This window comes from Amblyomma mixtum, chromosome 9 (assembly GCF_055824585.1).
Source record: "Amblyomma mixtum isolate Tamu chromosome 9, ASM5582458v1, whole genome shotgun sequence".
Lineage (NCBI taxonomy): Eukaryota > Metazoa > Arthropoda > Arachnida > Ixodida > Ixodidae > Amblyomma > Amblyomma mixtum.
In genome coordinates, this window is record NC_143020.1 from 97,543,314 (window position 1) to 97,562,673 (window position 19,360).

General features: G+C 45.2%; 2 protein-coding genes across 5 annotated transcripts in view; one reads left to right on the forward strand and one right to left on the reverse strand.

The window, feature by feature from the left end:
- Ehbp1 (Eps15 homology domain containing protein-binding protein 1) overlaps positions 1-4,498 on the reverse strand; it is a 58,711-nt gene extending 54,213 nt beyond the window's left edge. For 2 of the 4 annotated variants that reach the window (XM_089560862.1, XM_089560859.1), the window contains exons 1-2: positions 4,273-4,497; positions 897-1,025 (exon numbers count right to left, since the gene is read on the reverse strand). In XM_089560862.1, coding sequence (XP_089416988.1) covers positions 897-1,000 — 104 coding nt within the window. In that variant the 5' untranslated portion in view covers positions 1,001-1,025; positions 4,273-4,497. Of the gene's footprint in view, positions 1-896; positions 1,026-3,136; positions 3,166-4,272 lie in introns of all 4 variants that reach the window. The other 2 variants (XM_089560860.1, XM_089560861.1) reach the window with 2 other exon arrangements.
- Positions 4,499-4,875: 377 nt separating this feature from the next.
- On the forward strand, positions 4,876-19,324 carry LOC149330264 (uncharacterized). The gene is made up of 10 exons (XM_089559787.1): positions 4,876-4,996; positions 5,710-5,902; positions 7,428-7,680; positions 8,775-8,843; positions 10,127-10,365; positions 11,491-11,668; positions 12,939-13,315; positions 14,558-14,693; positions 16,968-17,172; positions 19,094-19,324. Exons 2-10 carry the CDS (start codon positions 5,729-5,731, stop codon positions 19,209-19,211), a joined length of 1,749 nt encoding a protein of 582 aa, XP_089415913.1. The 5' UTR covers positions 4,876-4,996; positions 5,710-5,728; the 3' UTR covers positions 19,212-19,324.
- The last annotated feature ends 36 nt before the right edge of the window (positions 19,325-19,360 follow it).

A 19,360-nucleotide genomic window follows, 5' to 3' on the forward strand; every position in this document is an offset into this window, starting at 1 on the left:
TTATTATATCTTGACCTCTATCAATATAAATGCAACATGATATTACCGGCTAGACAAGGAGTTATGATTTCAGTTCCCTGCAGAAAATAGCATAAATTAAGATGAGGCTACTTTATAGGAAGAAACTTTGATATTATGAGCTGTCTGTGCATATGCCATCATGTGACTGCACATAAGCACATATATTCGGTGACTATACTGCAGTGGTATGCATACAAATGTTAAATACATCTCTTTTACTTCCCCCGAAATGTCTCAAGTTTCATGAGCAGTTATGCGCTCTGCAGCACGTCCCCTAATGTGAATAAAGTCTACACTGAAAACCGCACCTCGTGATTCAAAGAGTGTAAGTAAGGAAAAAACCGCAACATTTTATAAAAATAAGCAATGCCTAAAGTCTCAAACTATTACTTCATGCTGCTCCAAATAGCATTGTTTTGTTATTTTTTACGCATAATACACCAGGCTAAGCCCATGAACTTGCTTGTGACTAAATCGTTTATCATTCGTAGCACGAAAAAGTGCCGGATGAGTTCCCACAAGTGCTCTGCATTGGCCAGGCTCTGTTCTAGGTGAGATCTAAACACTTGATTGATTGAATTATTTATTTACTTAATATATAGTGTGACCTCATGAAACCAAGCAAGGGGAAAATACACACTGATAACACAACACACATTCGTCATGACTGGGAATGCCAATGTAAAAGGTGGTGGTATACTCAAAAGATGACTAATTAAAACCATCTCTTGGATTGGTGCTTAGCATTGCCTCAAAGAAGAACTGACAATGAAAGTAAGTTGGAAGTGATCGATGTCACTATAGGAGATTATCAAGAAATATCCACCTCAACATCATTTGACCATCTCGTTTAAAATGCAACGCCCCGTACGTACCACTTCTTGCTACCGGTGACGATCAGCTCCCGGTAGGATGCCACCAGTTGAAACTTCGCTGCATGCTTGTTGACTCTCTGCAGTCGCTTCCAGACCGAACTCATGCCGCGCCTGGCCACTCAACAAAACCTGCACGTCACCGAAGAGGAAAGCTCAATGATTTGCGTTACCCCATAAAATGACAACTTGCCGCCTTTTCCACACAAATAAACCCTTTTGTATGAACACGCACAACCATGATTTTAAAGTTGCCTTAACTGTATCTTGTGATTGTCACACTCAATGAATGTGCATATCTCGATTACAGATGAATACACTTGAGTTCAAAGGAACTACGCTTATTCATCTGGTGAAGGCTTCATGACACTGTCTAGTTTGGAAGAATGCTTACAGATGGCACAAATGTAGTCTGGTGTCAGCACAGAGAAGCATGCTTCAGTTGACATGGTATAAATAAACACACTGATGACAACGCAGTAAGCAGAGACATCTTTTCCACTTACATCCTATCCAGTTGAGTAATAAATGGCTGACAACTCCACTCTTGAAATGTGCAAAATGCTGTCACAGCCTAGAAAAAAATGTGTCCAAACGAAATACGTCATTGAGCATAAAAGTTTGATTTTACATATTTCTGAATATCAGATAGAGTGCATTTACTTTTGGGATTATTGTGCAAATCTGGGTCCTGTGAGAATGTTGTCCACATACTAAAAACAGAATAGATATGGTGTGAGGCATTTTCACACCCTTATGTTTGCAAACAGATATGAGAGATGTCACATTGCAGGGCTTTGGAATTTTTCGACTATTTGTAGTTCTTTAATATGCATTGAAAGCGAACGGAATATGAGAGACTTGCTTTTTTCCTCCATCGGAAAGTGAAAATGCTCATGTGCTTTGCAATGTCGATGCATACTTTTTTATGACAGAAAACATAAGGAGAGATATAACATGGAACCATTTGTCAACAGTGCAAGTACCATTCTGGCTATAAGCCACCCTTCCTCGAAAAATCTTTCCAGTGGCATCAGCAGCTGAGTGTGAGATTAATATTCAAGGCATAAAAAATTTTGAGGGGCAATTTGACGATCTAAAGTGTGGTGAGGCGAAAGAATTCCCGCAACGCTCTCCAGAGTCCTTACACTAGACAAGGAGAACTGCACATGCGTTGGTAGGAAGTCGGCGTACTATTTGGATAGGTGGCGCCATCTGTTGCCAATGCCACAAATCACAAACATGTAACGGATGGATGGACAAAGCTGTGGCCGCGAGTATGAGCCATTAAAGGCTTTCACCTTAAAAGTTGTCCCCAAGGAAATTTCCACAAACTGATAGACACAAGTTCATACTTTGACCTACTTTTATAACCTTCGTGTTTGGTTGTGTGCTATGTCATCAAAATCCATAGTAAGAATTCTCGTACACGTGAAACAGGTTAGTTAGCTCAGCACATGTAATAAATCTTGCACATCATTTTTGCATGTACTCGAGAAAGTCCCGATGAAAAGTCTTATTTCAAAAAGTGTTTAAAAGATAAAAAAAATTTGAAATGCAGGCATCGCTGCTACCAGCTGTTGTCGCAAACTGACTGCGGTGACGTTGATAGTTTTGATTTCACAGATCTCTGAGGCTAGGCTATGCCACCATTCACTTCAAAACAGTGATCACAGAGTTCATTTCAGTCTTGACGTCATGAGTTTCAATCAAGTGGTGGGAAAAAATAAGTTTCATTTTTAAATCTAATTTCTTAAGCAATTTATGGGTCTTTCACTGCCAAACAAACGTCAACATAACCAGAAAGAATCATAAAATCAATTTTCATTCGGAACAAAAATTGTATGCAGTCATCCTCAGTGTTCTTTTAAGTGACAAGATATAACAGAATATGTATATAGCTGACTGTTGACATGTCTCTGGTATTGAAGTACGTTTTTTGCACCACTCATGTATTAACTTCATGTTCAACTCCTTTGTACAACCACCACGGCAATTGACACAAGAAACGCATCAAAGAGGACGGTCACTGCAAACTAATCATGTGGATTTCAGTCCACCAGTGCAACAACTAATATGTGCATTGTATTTATATTATTTGCATTCAGCACCTAACAGTTTGCACATTTCGGTGCCTGTAGTTTGTAATGGAAACAAAAGCATAGATAATCAATTTATTCCCGGACAGTCTTTTTTTAACAATTAGGTTTAAAAAAGGCAAAAGCCCTTCGTGTTTTCCCTACCTTCTCTAGTTGTATTCCGAACCCGGTTCCTGAAATGAACGAAAGACCACAACAAAGCAAGCAACTCATTACGGTGTATCCTCTGTGACGGGTCCGACAAATAAAAGACAACGCATATTCATAATGTAACATATGCATGTGATCATCACGTCTCCGAATTGTTAACTTCTCCACATTACACAGCAGGCCAGCATCTTTTAAACCAGTTTTGCCAGATATTTACACCAACAGTGCATAGTTTAGGTTATCAGTTTAGTTCATACTTAACATAGCGCCCTGTTCGGCTGATTTTTTAGCGTGTCATGCCCACCTGCCAAAAGAAGTACACTGTTATTTTCAACCACACTTGCCAGTCAGAAACAACGACCTCGGAGGATACAGATTCGCTGCATTCACCTATTGATCGTATTACGCAAACGCCTTGCAAGACACGAACGGGTTTCCAGTTCGAGAAGCCGTCGATTAGACCAAGACAATGGCATCGAACACTTTGAAGGGGGTAACGGCTGATACTACGTCAGTTTCGGTATCAGTACGTCACCTCCAAAAGCGCGCCAGGGGTCCGTTCGACGTACGCCACAGTGTAGCTGTCACTGTAGACGTGCGTAGCGATCACTGACGCCCGCGCTATTTGTTTCTTAGGGGAAGGCCGGGGCATCCCGTTTCCTTGTAAGCGAGATATGGACTTACCCAGCCGCTTATCACACGTAAAAGAAACGCAATAAAATATCCGGCAACTCCTACCGACACAACCAGCCGAGAACGGTTCCGAATATCCCTCGCAGATCGGGGTTTCGCCCGTCTACTCAAAGACCTTCTGACAGGCCGCGGGGCGCGTTTCGTCAGGCGTTGACGGGAAAGGTGTACCAATTAGCAGCCTCATAAGAGAAATTGTGCCGCGACGAAATGAGACCGTGCTCTCTCGAATTTCCACGCTTTCTGATCGTCGGAAGAGAGCCTGCTCGACAACGACGCGACGAGAAAACAACGCACATCTCTCAGAATGTGTGGGTGGGCTGGCATCTACTATCGTCGCGCTGTGTCTAAATAGGCAGGAAACACCGCTGAATGGGCGATCCGCGAGGCGACGACACGAGCATCGAAATGCGAAGCCAAGCAGTTCGGAGCATGCTTACTCGCATCACATTGATCGTCAACAGATCGCCATCCCAGACGGGCCGCGGTGGGGTCGGAATGTTCGGGGCCGCACACACACCACACGCACAGGCTCTTGCTGCTGTCGTCCGCTAGCGTCGGATAGGCACCACCTTGGGAAGCATTCACCGCACTACACAAGAAAACCGAATAACAAACAGAGATCTCGCCCTGCACAGTGTCGTCACATTACGGCTATTTTGAGAACCTCCTGCGACGCGCTACAACAGCGCCACTTTGGTAAGTGCGCGAATGTCAAAACAAATTGTTAAAACAATTCTAAAGGTGCTTAATGTTCTTTGAAAAGACAACTAAATCTAAACTAAAAATTTGGAAACCTGCAAAACACTACACAGTTTCAAAAGTATTAATTATTTGGCTTTTTGTTTTGACAAGCACTTTGAATTTTTAGAGCAGCCTAATATAATTGTTATGCAATACGTTTTATTCAGAAAGTTAATAGGTAAAAGACTAACACGTTTGTCTTACTGTTTACATGTAACAATTTTTCGCATTAAAACGTCTTCGTCATGGCTTTCTCTCGTCTTGGACCGACTAGCGTCTTCTGTCAAAGACCTTCCCATAATTCACTACGCCGGAAAGAAACAAGTGTAATGGAATCGTTCATTTTAAACGCAATATAACGTAGTAGCAACTATCTCGTTTAGAATATGCGATTCCGCTAACAGGAAGGATATTTCGAAGGTGAGTGGCTCTCCACGCTTGACAATGAGGCGGCTGTGTGCGTGTAAATATGGGCGGCAGTGACGCGCGCCAAGATAGCAGACGAGCATGACAGACGATGGCGTCGTTTGCGATGCTAACCGTTGGCGAAATGCATCCAAACTGCTCGCGTACGCACTGCGTGACGATATGTTTACATGAGACAGCGAGGACCGTCTCGATCTAGCGTTCAGTTTCGCTCGCACAGCGCCCTCGTACACCCGTACAACCTTTTCGGCATGGAATGTTTTTGTGTGTCGACTGCTAGGCGCTGCTTGCGAAAAACAGCGGCTCATTGTTCGCTTCGTCTACGTTCGCGACCGCCGGGAAACCCGCGCGATTGAACGCAAACACGCGTTGCATTCGCACGGACACGGGGAACGCAGTGATCTCGATTACTTCGGCTCGGATCGCCAGCGCGGTTCGAGGCCGAAAGAATGTTAGGCCTAATGTTGCTGGTTGTTTCGCTAGGCCTGAAATTTCGTGCAGAAGACATGGCGCGTCTGCATCGCAGCGCGCACGGTTACTTGTTCCCCATTGCCTGCGATCGCCTCGAAACTACTTGTCCGCCGCAGTGACGGCAGCGCAGAGGCTGCGACATGTATACCGCGTCTCGGTCGCTTTGCGTCGATAGTATGACAAGATTTAGCCGTCGCGCCAGCGAAAAGCGCTCACCGCTCCTCGTATTGTTGCAGAAACAAGGCTGCGTGCGCTATGATTCCGAGCACTACGCGCAAGGCGGTGAACGGAGGCGGCGCGGATGCCGAGATGGACGAGGAAAACTCAAAAAAGAACTTCGGCTCGGTGCCACTATTGGACATGCTCGCCGAAGTGGCCTCCGCTACACTCAAGAGCGATCCCGTGCTGCTGAAGGATTCTACTCACAAGGTGAGCGTAGTTTTGTTGGGCTTCCGCGCGCTCTTCGCCGTGCAGACGAAAGTGAAAGGCGCCGTGCGCTGCGTTCACTTTCGTCTGCTTGTCGAGTTTGGACGAAGTTTTTTATTGTCGCTCGCTTGGGTGTGTTCGGTTTCGTATCTTTGGTGAAGTTAGTTATGCGCGTTGAGCAGGCCGATTGGCGGCCGCTCGACGAGCGCAACACATCGCCATGAAAAATGCAGAATTTAACGGACCAACATGGCGGGCGCCTGTGGCGCCGCCTTTTGCTTTCGAATGGCGTTCCGAAACGACTCCTTTTCAGTTCGTCGTCGTAAAACGAAAGGATAATGCTAGCAAAATGAAAAAAAAAAAGCGCGTGTAAAAATTCGAAAGCAAATTTGTCTAGAAGTTCTACGCATTTTTTTAAATTCCATCGCTTCAATGATCACCTGTCTGCGCTGCTTCATTGGGTTTCCTTTTGTGCAAAAAAAAAAAAAAAAGTCAGACTGGTGCGCTTACTGCAGCGCATAATTAATTTGGGCGCTTGCCTTTGTTCCACGGTTTCATTAGCACTGACGTCACGGTCTCCAAAAATAAAATGAAAGTTAAGAAACTTTTGTTGCGTGCTTTCCTTGTGTCACTGCAGTGAAGCTCACTTGAATATTCTAAAAATTTCCGCTGGATATGTTGGCCATACCTTCACGGCATACACCACTCTAGAAAGTACAGAGCAAGAGAAAAATATATAAAAAAAAGGGAAAAACAATACTAGGCATGCAACTGGCATAAAAATAGTGTGAACCACTAGAGGTAAAATATGCAGAAAAGAAAACTGTTAAAAGGGATGCAACAAATAAATAAAGTTCTGGTTATTCTATAATGCTTTTGTAATGAAAAAAAAAAAACATGGTTGATCAATGTAATTGATGTGGCAGACTTAAATACCATGGCTAAAGTGTGTATTATCTGGCCATTGTATGTTGTGCTACACTATAGTAGTATACAACTTGAAAAAAAACAGCAGTTGCTAAGATTGGGCCGCGGTTCGTGGCGTCCTGTATTACACTGCTGGCCAATCGCAACAGTAAACAAAATCAGCTTTTTAATATTTGACTATATCAAACAAACCGTGCATTAAAATTCTAGAGCTCATAACTTTTTTCTTGCGATAAGCTACGTGTTTAGGTAACAAGGAACGTTTAAGCAGCGGACTACTTTTTCGTCGTGGAGGAATTTTGTGCGTGGAGGCTGAATGTGGGCGGAGCTCCACTGCAGACTTAAGTTGTATCCGACTGTAGGGCAGGGCACTTTTTTCTTATTTCTTTTTAAGCCCAAACTAATATCTGTAGTTATACCGGCTAGTTATACTGGTAAATGAAGTGGGCAGGTGGTTTCAATCACAGCAGTTTTGGGAAGGAAAGAATGACAGTGTGTTACAGTGTCATGTCAGGGACACGGTCCCTGGCATGACTGTGAGCAAGCTGATATGGATGAAGCAGGCTGGATATTTAAACCGTGCATTACTGCCGTTTTTCAGGCACGCAAGTCAGCGCTGCAAGCAGATTCTTTGGTGCTGGACCAGATCCGCATCCTCTCTGATCGGATGCTGCTGGACATGTTCTCGGAGTTTACAAGCAACGAGATGCGGCGGACGTTCAGCTACCGGTGCTACCTCATGCCAAGTGTCTGTGCAGAGACGTTCTCCAGTTTCGGCAACGAGAACAAGGCCCGTCTTCAGATGAAGTCCCACCTGATGTCACACATAGCCAAGCTTCTGGCCGAAGCCAATGGTGAGGGGCTTTTGCCATCCATGGTGTTTCATTATTACATTGCCAACTATATTAGTCTAGTTCTCCTGGTTTCGTCGTCAATGTCATCCCATCCGCGCATGCCCTATTCCGCAGCAAGAAAATAGACAACCGCATTCGTGCAACCACTCTATGACCACTCCGCTCTGGAGCTCACCCTTGAGCGAAGGCTGATTTGGGCAACTGAATTGGAACCTGAGGCCCTAGCTCGAACCATGATATACAAGACACACTTCCCCTCATTCACAAATTTGTCCAATCATTTCGTGGGCTCCTGCGGATAATTGCGTTCGTAATCAGTGATGGCGTCACTCATGTATGACATTATCATGTTAGCATTTCACGAATCAGCAAGCGCTGATCACTAGTTGCACCCTAGCTGATAGTAAGCGAGTGTGATTTTTGTCACCTTTCACCAATTATGAAAGTCCTGTCTAAAATACCTGCATCTTCAGCCCATGTCAAGGTAGAAAAAAAAAAATTGACTGTGGTTTAACTCAAGTTAAACCTGGAGTATTGGATAGCTGCAGGTGGCCCTGTGGAACTCCCTGAGTGGAATTGCAAAGTCAGTATTTCGTCGCCCCTGAACTTGGATTCACAGTTACTGCGTAATTTCCTTTCCTCAAATTCATTTTCTTTGCGCCCCTCTTTCTGTTTCTTCTTTCACTCCCACTTCCTCCCTTCCTCTACAAACGGATGAGGGGTGTCCAGGAGAATGTGAAGTGGCTGGTGTAGTGAAGCTATCCCTTCAAAAACAGCAGTTTCTATATTGTGACCCACCCCATCATGGGTGATTGACCCTTTTGATCTTGGGTTTTTTTTTCGCTTCCCATTTGTACCGAACCTTTCCGAAGCTGTCTTTGTAGTTTATTTTAACGCCTCTCCTAAAATCTACTCTTTGAAACGTGTCTGAGGTGCATGTTTTGCCAAAGGTGCATCTGGGAAGCATTTGTGACTCTCAGGAGCATGGGGAGTTTGTGTTGCTGGCAGTCCGCACTGGTCTAGCTTTCGTACAGTGTGGAAAGCGTTGACTAAGCAAAAGTGAATGCTTAATGTCTGTGAATGTCTCCACGCAGCACCCGGGCGACAGGGCAAACCGCCGTTCACTGCCGAACCACTTCAGGCCCGAAGGCGTCGTCTCCAAGGTGAGTTTGAGGTCGTGATGTAGTCTAGAAGCTGCTATGTGGCTGGCTGTGTAGAGGGCAGCCATCCTAAAGGGTAACTCTGGGGGGTTTTCTGAGGCCTATGTGCTTCTAATACAGCTTTTACTTCAGGTGTTTTCTTCCCATCCTGAATATCTCCACCAAGTTTGACAGCTTAGTGGCAGTTCATCCCTGTGCGAATCGATTTTGAAGTGCGCCGTTTTAGTGGCTTCTAGTTCAGGAGATTTCAGTAGACAGCGTTGTGTTTTGCAGCGTCAGATATATTACCCACTCCTTGATGCCCACTCCTCACTTACTAAAAAAAAATTGAGACTAGTATTAAGTCGTCAAGGCATTTAATGAGCGGGGTCATCGTTTCCAGTCGCTATTTCAGCCATTCGAATCCTGTAGAAGTGTTTTTGGTTGTGTTTGCGATGTCCTTACTCTGTCAAGTGAAGCATTGTCACTGGCCATGGACCGAGTTTCAGTTTCAGTTCGCTGTTTCGAAGTAGTTCCACTCAGCATTCTCAGAAGCGGTTTTGTTGTGCAGGGACTCCAAATTAGGTGATCCAGTCATCAACCTGAAATCTGAAATGAACCCTCAGAGCTAAATAAATTGGTAAATTGGTTTTTTGAGGAAAGGAAATGGTGCAGTATCTGTCTCACATATGTGGTGGACACGTGAACTGGGCACCTGAACTGGGCACCTGAACTGGGCACCTGAACTGGGCACCTGAACTGGGCACCTGAACTGGACACCTGAACTGGACACCTGAACTGGGCACCTGAACTGGACACCTGAACGGCACTGTAAGGGAAGGGAGGAAGGTGGGAGTGAAAGAAGAGAGGAAGGTGCCATAGTGGAGGTCTCTCGAATAATTTCGACCACCTGGCGATCTTTAACATGCAATGATATCACACAGCACACGGGCGCCTTTTGCGTTCCGCCTCCGTAGTACGGCTCAAACAAACCCTAGACGAGCGCCTTAACTACTGAGCCATCGTGGTGGGTACCCTCAGAGCTGCCCCTTATCTCCAGTGTGTAATTTACGGTAAAAGGTATGCTTTGAAATGATTCCACACATTGTCTGCATAAGTCCTGGTCTTCTAGTTAGCACATAGTTTAAGCACTGCCTTTATAATTTGAAACTGTTGTTTTGATTTCATGTATGCATTGCTCCGATTGTCATGTTTGGAAATCATCAACAAAGAGAAAGGCTCTTTTTTAACTCCAATACCGAGGCTGACAATCTTGTTCCACCCTTTCCTTCTCCTCCTCACCACAGAAAGTGAGGGTGGTGCCGCTAGCCGGAAGCGGAGGCGTCCCGTGGCCAAACAACAGTCCGGCTCTAGCAAGAATGACCGGCGGACGCCAAACGGACCATCGTCCCTGCATGCTCCCACTACGATGGTAGCCAGCAGTGGCGGCGGCAGCAAAAAGCAAGCCCGATCCAAAAGCCAAGCCAGAGCCACACCTGTCACTCCCAAAGTGGAAGCGAAGAACAGTGGACGCACGACACTCAAGGTTTGCCATCTTTCTTACCCCCGCTTAATTACGCATTGCACAAAGGATTGCATTTCTTCCTGTTTGTTTGGTAGCTTATTATCTTTCAGTCTTTTTTAGGGCAGCTCCAGACTGCGGAATGTTCGTCTGGTTCAAGAAATTGATTGATTGAATTAATTAATTAATCCTTTTTTCCAATTAGGATAGCTCTGCAAAGGAATAGAAACAGCATTCATGCTGGAAGAAAGTATAAGTGGTTTAAAAGTTTGCCTAGCCCCTTCCTTCGAAGATTACTTCTAGGAGGGAAATTTTAAATTTTTCAGAATTTGGCAAGGAGCATGTCTGTCTGTATGTGTCTTCCTAAGCCTTTGTCTATTTCGTGCTGTTCTTCTTGAAGACAGCATGCCTAGATTGCATGGAATGAAATTCCATCCTCGCTGACGATTAATTATTCATTTCTGTGTGTCTCGTATATCCGCATCATATTGACTCTATTTACCTACGTGACAATATATTTCTTTCAGGGTCTTCGTTATAGAGTAGAATCTTGACAGTATGAATCTGGCGGGGTCGCGAAAAATGATTCACCCGAAATTTCGGATCATCCAGAACATTGTGCGCAATGTACTCCGGCTGGGGAATTTTACGAATTCGTATCAGGCCAAGATTCATATCAACTGTGTTCATAGCATCAAGATTCTATTGTAGTTCTTTTGACTCACTTCAGAAGGAAATCGTTATGTAAACAGCTCAGTTTTTTTTTTTTTTTTCAGGTTTCTTTAAAGCTCTGTGGCATGTACAACCAGAAAATGATAATGCATTCTCTCCGAAGCTACACTGCCTGTTACGTGAAACATGTTAGGTGTCAATCTTAAAAGCAGTGTTCTCTTGTAGTTGCGACAGCACTATGCTGAAAATCCGGCTTCGGTGTCGTGAGTGAAAACGCAGGTGGGCCACCTGTCACCTAGGTCACATGACATTGTGACATCATCACAACCTGCCCGCCATGGCAGGTAAAAGTTAAATTAATGATTTGTCAAGACAGGTTGGCTCTCGCACACCCCACTTGCCGGGGCAGCGCTTCTACTGATTTCACTTGGTGGACAGACAGAAGAAGCGTTAATCTCCCATTTGCACTGTGTGCAGGTGGCCGTGAAGTCTCTGACGATGGCCAACAAAACCAAGGTCCCAGCCAGCAAGCCGCTGAACAGCACCATCATCACAATAAAAGAGGAGAAGCCTGAGGTCGCCTCCGAAAGCTGTTCATCACAGCTTGTCAATCAGGACCACAGCTACTGGGGTCCGGGATGCCCGCTGGCTGTAGGTGAGTGAAGAGCGGTATACCGCACAAGGCGTGACGCAAAACGTGTTGGGAGAGCTGTTAGGGTTAGGCATCTTTCCTGCCTCTTGTCTCACTTTTTGTCTCGTCTTTCGTTTTATGTCTTCCGTCTCATCACACCATCACAGTATTGTCTTTGTGGCATGAGAAAGTGTTGAAGTGAAGGTGGGGTTTTTGAACAGGTAGTGGTGCCAGCTATCATGCTTGTTTTAGAGCCATAGCTCTACTCCTGTCATGACCCCCCTCTGGTGAGTTTCAGCTTATGACCCCTGGCTCCGCAATTTGACCTTCAAAGAGCCACACATGTTTCTATAGTAGGATACAGCTTAAAAAAATACAACAGCAGTTGTTAACAGTGCGTCATGATCCAAACTGTCCTGTATTACTATGTGCTCGATTGCAACAGTAAATGAGATCAGCTTTTTTATGTTTGACTTTATTAAACAAGCTAGGGGCCATATCCTTGGGAGTGGATGCTATTGTTGGTTGAGGGGGGGGGGGGGGGGGGGTGGCTGTGACATGTTAACTTCTTCAAAGAGGAGAAGAGGCAACAAAAACTTTTGAAATTTTCAATAACTTTTTTTGTGTATATCTATTTGACACACAGGCAAAAGATTAAGCTCACTGCATACCACAGTGGCTGGACTTCCTTTTTCCTTTTTTTTTTGTGCCGCCACGGTGGCTCAGTGGTTATGATGCCCGACTGCTGACCCGAAAGAAGTGGTTTCGATCCCAGCCGTGGCGGTCGCATTTTGACAAAGGAGAAATGCTAGAAGCCCATGTACAATGCGATGTCAGTGCACATTAAAGTACCCCCCAAGCGGTCGAAATTTCCAGAGCCCTTCACTACACCGTCTCTCAGAGCCCGAGTGGCTTTGGGATGTCAAACTCCATAAAACCAAACTAAACCATTTTTGCACAGCCCTATTACTATTACAGCAGAATCTTGATGATACAAATCTCACGGGGTAGCGAAAGACATTCTCTTCAGCTGAAATATATATAGAAAAATGAATAAAATCTGTGAGGCCAAGCATGGGAAATGCATTTGTAGAAATCTGTTTGTTGGTGATAAGGTGTGCACGCCAGCTAAAGATTTGGCCAGCTGTACACTGTGTACTTTGGCCGGGGAATTTTAAAATTTATTTCATACTGAAATTTGTGTCAGCTGTGATTGTATCACTGAGATAGTAATGTACCGCTGTCAGTATTGTTGTCTGATTACCTCGGTTGCCCTTTGTTGCCCCTGCCACAGATGACTCCGGTGACAGCGAGATGGAGGAGTGGTGCGGGGACTGCGTGGAACGGAGACCCGTCGTGCCCTGCCAATCGGTGATCGCCACACCTGCCTTTCCATACGTCTACGTGCCATTGTTGCCCAACACATCGTCCGTGGTCGAGGTGTCCACCCCCGGAAGCGGCGGCAGCCACGCGAGGCGGCGCACTCCAAGCCCGTTGCTGCAGTCCTCTGAGGACGAAGACGACGATGAGGATGAAGATGAGGACGAGGAAGAAGAAGAGCACGGAGGAGGCAAGCCACAGCAACCTCAGCAGCCCGTGACCAAGGGTCGGGCTCGGTTGCCCGGTCGGAGGGGAGCGACGACGCAGACTGCCGAGACCAGCTTCGAGCGGGTAAGTTTTGTTTGAGGCTTAGTAGCAGTGTGGTAGTAAAGGTTTTAAGGTGAAAACCTTTAATGCCTCATCGTTGTCAACAGAAGGTTGTCGTCAGCAGAGGTGTCACGTGTCACGCTTTTCGGTTGGTCTAAATGGTTGTGACGTCAGAGTGCGCGGATTCGAAGTAATGAGGTCAACCACGGATGCCCGGCGCCCCCTTTCGGAGCACACATGACAACTAATAAAATAGTTGTCGTCCGCTCCGACAGGGGGCTCAAGGTGTCCGTGGGTGACCACATTACGCACCTTATTACTGCGAACAGAGCCATGGATACAACCGAACTCATCGAAGCAGAGAGAGAGTCGTGCTAAAGAAGCAGTCAAAGTCGGCAGTCAAAGTGTGTAGTCAAATAAAGCATTAGTACAGCACAAACAGTCTCGCAGTCAGTGCCAAACAGTGCGCCAAGAAAGCCTTTCGCCTTGCAGCACTTTAGAGAGCCAAAGTGCCCCCTAAATTTTCTTGCGGAGATCTTCAAGCATGCCAAGTGTTACAATGGGGGCGCTGAAGCATATCTTTTTTTGCGCAGTCTCAGACAAAACTTTTTGGAGTGTAGGTGCTTGTAAAACAAAAAAATTATTGCTGTGTTGCCTCGTTACCCAGTGCGCTCGTACTTCGGTAGAACCTCGATGATGTGAATCTCACGAGGTCGCGAAAATATTCATATTGTATCATGATAAATTTTGTATCATCCAAATCTGACAAAATTTGTGCGAAAGCATGGCAAATGCATTGTTGCAGATATGTTTACTGCTTACGAAATTTATTTGTAGCGCATGGAGCATGCATGTCCTCTCATGTTCCAGGCTTTTCAATAAACCGGTTTGCTTGATTGCACAGAAATTAATTTTTTTTTCTGCTCTTGTTGACTTTTCTGTATTTTGTATTGTCGAAACTGATGTAGTTGTAACACATGATGTTCCATATGCCAGAGGCAGTTTGTGTGGTATCAACTCTTTACCTTGCATGTTGAGAGCATAAGTATTCTAACACATCATTCTTCTCAGGTCTTAATTGTAGTTGGATGTATGCTTTTTGTGTGAACTGATGCATTTAAATTTTAAAGATTGTTTAGTTCGCTTTTCTGTGTCAGAAACCTTGACGAGGAGTTGTAGCTACGAAAGAGTGTGCTCACAACACAGATCTAGAGTTCCTTGGCTTGCCGCTCACGGTTCTGTATGTGTTCCTCTTTCCTACTGTAGAGGTTGGCCCTCAAGCACATCAAGGCATTGCGTAGCAAGCGACGTGATGAGCGTGGACCTCTGGTGTGCAAGATCTGCAAGACCAAAGTGTTCACCGCCCAGGCCACCCTGATGTACCACTACCGCAGCCACGCAGGTCAGTCGAGCTTGGGTCCCGTTTTGCCAGTTGGCACTGTATGCACCGCATGAGCGCTTGTTGACTGCGACAATGGTCTGTGTGGTCAGAGGCCATGGCCACTGCGCTTTCACACTAAATGTGCGCTTTCGTTCCCGTACAGTCATTCCCATACCTCCTGTACTTTTACACTAGATGAGGTTTGTTCCCATACATCCCGTACAGTCATTCCCAAATCTCCTGTACGGTCATTCCCATACCTCCCATACAGTCGTTCCCGTACATCCCATGCAGTCATTCCCAAATCTCCCCTACGGTCATTCCCATACCTCCCATACTTTCACACTAGATGGGGTTTGTTCCCATACATCCTGTACAGTCATTCCCAAATCTCCCGTATGGTCATTCCCATACGTCCCGTATGGTCATTCCCATACGTCCCGTACAGTTGTTCCCAAATCTCCCGTACGGTCATTCCCTTACCTCCCTTACAGTCGTTCCCATACATCCCATAGTCATTCCCACACTTCCCATACAGTTGTTCCCATACATCCTGTACATAGCCTCTCCCTGCTATAGCAAGTGACCTATCCTGCCCTTTTCTGCAGCAGCAGTTTGTGCGAGCTTTTTCCTTCTTCTATTGCGGAAGCGTAAAATTTCCATGGGCCAACACGGCATATTCTAAATTCAGCGAAAGGCTTCTAGTGCGTGTACTCTAGAGCTGAGTTCTAAACACTTTGAAATTATTCTGCGAGTGTAATTTTTATGTTGTAGAACAGGTGGCACCACACGTTAATTGAAAAATGAAAAGAGAAAGAAAATACTCCGCTAATGTAATTTTAACCGTGCATGGTTGTTTGTGATATGTGAAGATGAAGAGCACCCTGTCAGTTAATATTTGCAGTATTTTTTTGGTAAATGGCAGTTTAGTTGGCTCATTCAAATTTGCTTCCACCCAAGCTCTTTCGAACTTGTTTCAGACTCGTGTGCTAGGACTGACTTGTTCGTTTCACAATGAAATTACCTTTGGCGCACTCGAGTTTTGGCTCACCCAGAGTTTGTGAGACTTGAAGAGACTCAAATTTGCTTTGCGCCAGTTTTAAACAGTCTTGGCTTACACTGTCTTGCGGAGTGATCGGGATTCAGATTCCCAATCTCAGATGGTGATTCTGGACGTGCATTCCAGGACTTGGATTGTGAATTCTGTGCTGACATTTTAGAACTTACTTGTATTCCGGAACTTGGTAGTGAAAGTTCCGAATTGCCATTCTGGAGCTCGGAATATGATTTCTAGACTTAATATTCTGGAACTCGGAATGTGAGTTCTGTGCTTACATTTTAGAACTTATTCTATCTGTTCGTGCCTCATATTCCGGAACTTAGTGGTGAAAGTTCTGGACTGGCATTCTGGAGCTCGGGACGTGATTTCTCGACTTATATTCTGGAACCTGGTAGTGAAAGTTCTGGACTAGCATTCTGAAGCTCGGAATGTCATTTCTCGACATAATATTCTGGAACTTGGTAGTGGGTGTTCAGTTTGGCATTCTGGAGCCCGGAATGCGATTTCTGGACTTCATTGTCGGATCTTGGTAGTGAAAGTTCTAAACTGGCATTCTGGAGCTCGGATTGTGATTTCTCTACTTAGTAATATTCTGGAACTTGGTGGTGAAAGTTCTGGACTGGCATACTGGTGCTCGGAATGTGATTTCTGGACTTCATATTCTGGATCTCGGTAGTGAAAGTTCTAAGCTGGCATTCTGGAGCTCGGATTGCGATTTCTCTACTTAGTAATATTCTGGAACTTGGTAGTGAAAGTTCTAAACTGGCATTCTGGAGCTCGGATTGCGATTTCTCTACTTAGTAATATTCTGGAACTTGGTAATTAGTTCTGGACTGGCATTCTGGTGCTCGGAATGTGATTTCTGGACTTCATATTCTGGATCTTGGTAGTGAAAGTTCTAAACTGGCATTCTGGAGCTCGCATTGCGATTTCTCTACTTAGTAATATTCTGGAACTTGGTAGTGAAAGTTCTAAACTGGCATTCTGGAGCTCGGATTGCGATTTCTCTACGTAGTAATATTCTGGAACTTGGTAGTGAAAGTTCTTGACTGACATTCTTGAGCTCAGAACATGATTTCTCAGCTTAATATTCTGGAAATTGGAATGCCACTTCTAGAACTCTCAACTCCAAGCTCATATTGGCGTCTCAGTTCAGGCGATGAGTCTGAGCAACTTGTGTGTGGCTGCGAGTACAACCGCTCCATGTGCCTCTCCGCTTCCGTTCTTTCCGACAGGCATCAAGCCGTTCAACTGCAAGATCTGCGAGGCGACGTTCACGAGGCAGCACAGCCTCAACTACCACATGCTGATCCACAACAACAAGAGCCGGTTTGCGTGCGAGGACTGCGGCCGTCACTTCCGGCACCCGAGCCACTTCAAGGAGCACCTCCGCCGGCACACGGGTGAAACCCCCTACCAGTGCACAGACTGCAATCAGAGGTGAGCTGCGTGCCCACCTTTTCCACGGTCGCTTGCACCCTGTTCATGATGACCCTTAAAGGTGCACTGAAGAGGAATCTGAACTCGTTTTTTTGCTGCGGGAACTCGATCTGCACGTTCCTAGCATTCTTAGAAACTGCGACTTATTGCCCTGTGTGGCCGATTTCCCTAATTAAATCGAATTAACGCCCGGCTCCCGCCTTTTTTTTTTAATTCTCCCTCGTACGGTGGGCGGAGTTGACCAACGCGGGGAGTGCCTTTCAGCCAGTCTCGTGGCGGCTTGCCGCTCTGCCATCGGTGGAGTAATACGTAGTAGTCCGTAGAAGCAAATAGCCCGCGCGTATATTTATTTCTGCGGGCTTATTTTGCGGTTATATTATCTGCAAATGAAACTATTTATTCGTGGAAACCTAAAAAACAGAATGAAGCGAAAGCAAAGCCTCCATGGAGCTGGCTGAAAGGCACTCCCCGCTTTGGTTGACTCCGCCCACCGTACGAGGCCGGGAGCCGGGCGTTAATTCGATTTAATTAGGGAACTCGGCCATGCAGGTCAATAAGTCGCAGTTTCTAAGAATGCTAGGAACGTGTAGATTGAGTTCCCGCGGCAAAAAGACGAGTTCAGATTCCTCTTCAGTGCACCTTTAAGTGGGTTTTTTGGCATTGTTAAAAGCGCTTTCTGGCTTTCGTTTCATGCTCTAGGCATTGTTATGGGAGTTATTATTAAGGGGGGGATGAGGGTCTGAAAGACTTTTTTTTATTTGTTGACGTAACTTGTTGAAACTTGGCACACAGGTGTATCGTAGAAGGCTGATTTCAAATATCTCAGCTGGAAGAAAATGTATCACAAAATAACGTGCAAATTAGGCCATTTCTTACGGGCCTTTATAGTAATTTATCAGTTAAAGAAAGCTTTTTTAAGAATATGCAAGCATTTCTAAAGGTCCACCGCACATCCTAAAGCTTCCTTTTTTACTTTAAACATGATATATTAGCAAATTACTGTCACATCATTTTTTTTTTCCAACTTTGTTATTTATTTATGATGAACAAAATGATTTTACAGACATTTTGTTAGCTTTAGGACGTGCTTTGGGCCTTTGCAAATGTCTTCTTATGCTAAGTTTCAGAAAGATATGTCAACAAATAAAAAAAAGGTTTTTAAGACCTTCATCCGATGACCCCTTAACCTCTAGGATGAAAAGTTCAAGTGCAGTTCATTAAGCATCTGTTTAGAATCTGTTTCATTGAGGAACAGATCATCAAGGAAAGAAAGGGGTAAAGTGTAGATGGAAGGTAATTTTGTCACAGTACGTCTTACCGGTACTCACCTGTGGGGCAGAAACGTGGAGGCTAAAAAAGAGGGTTCAGCTTAAGTTAAGAACAACGCAGCGAGCTATGGAAAGAAAAATGATAGGTGTAACGTTAAGAGATCGGAAGCAGGCGGAGTGGGTGAGGGAACAAACGCGGGTTAATGACATCCTAGTCGACATCAAGAGGAAGAAATGTGCTTGGGCAGGGCATATAATGCGGAGGCAAGATAACCACTGGTCCTTAAAGATAACGGAGTGGATTCCAAGAGAAGGCTAGCGTAGCGGGGGGCGGCTGAAAGATAGGTGGGCGGATGAGATTAAGAAGTTTGCGGGGATACAGTGGCGGCAACTGGCAAAGGACAGGGTTAATTGGAGAGACATGGGAGAGGCCTTTGCCGTGCAGTGGGAGCAGTCAGGCTGATGATGATGATGATATTGAGTTGCATGAAGTCTATGAGTTTTTTAACAGTTCAGTTTAGTGATATTTGCCTTACTCTCAGTGGTGAGCTTAACATCTTTTTTTTTCTTTTCTGTCTCTGTGCTAATGTGTGGTGAAGTTAGGGAATAATAACAGCAGTAATGACAGATGTTCCGATTCCTCTGACCCGCAGGTTCAAAACCCGCAACACGTATAAGCGCCACCTCAAGACCCGACACGGAAAGATCCTGACGGCGCAAGGAATCCTCTCCCTCGGTGACTCTCCGCCGGCTAGCCCAGGGCAAACGTGAACCTGGCCAAGTCGCGCATTGTAAATATACGGTCCCCCGTTCCCCCTCTCCCCCCGGCACTTTTGTACAGCACTGCCCTTTGTAAAATAAATAAATCACTGGCATACTCCTCCTAACAACTGGTGGTCTTGTGGCTACGATCATGCAAG

Coding starts and splice junctions, on each gene's coding strand:
- LOC149330264 (XM_089559787.1), top strand. CDS start 5,729: ATGATTCCGAGCACTACGCGCAAGGCGGTGAACGGAGGCGGCGCGGAT. Junction 5,903..7,427: donor TGAAGGATTCTACTCACAAG/GTGAGCGTAGTT, acceptor GCCGTTTTTCAG/GCACGCAAGTCAGCGCTGCA. Junction 14,694..16,967: donor CCACTACCGCAGCCACGCAG/GTCAGTCGAGCT, acceptor TCTTTCCGACAG/GCATCAAGCCGTTCAACTGC.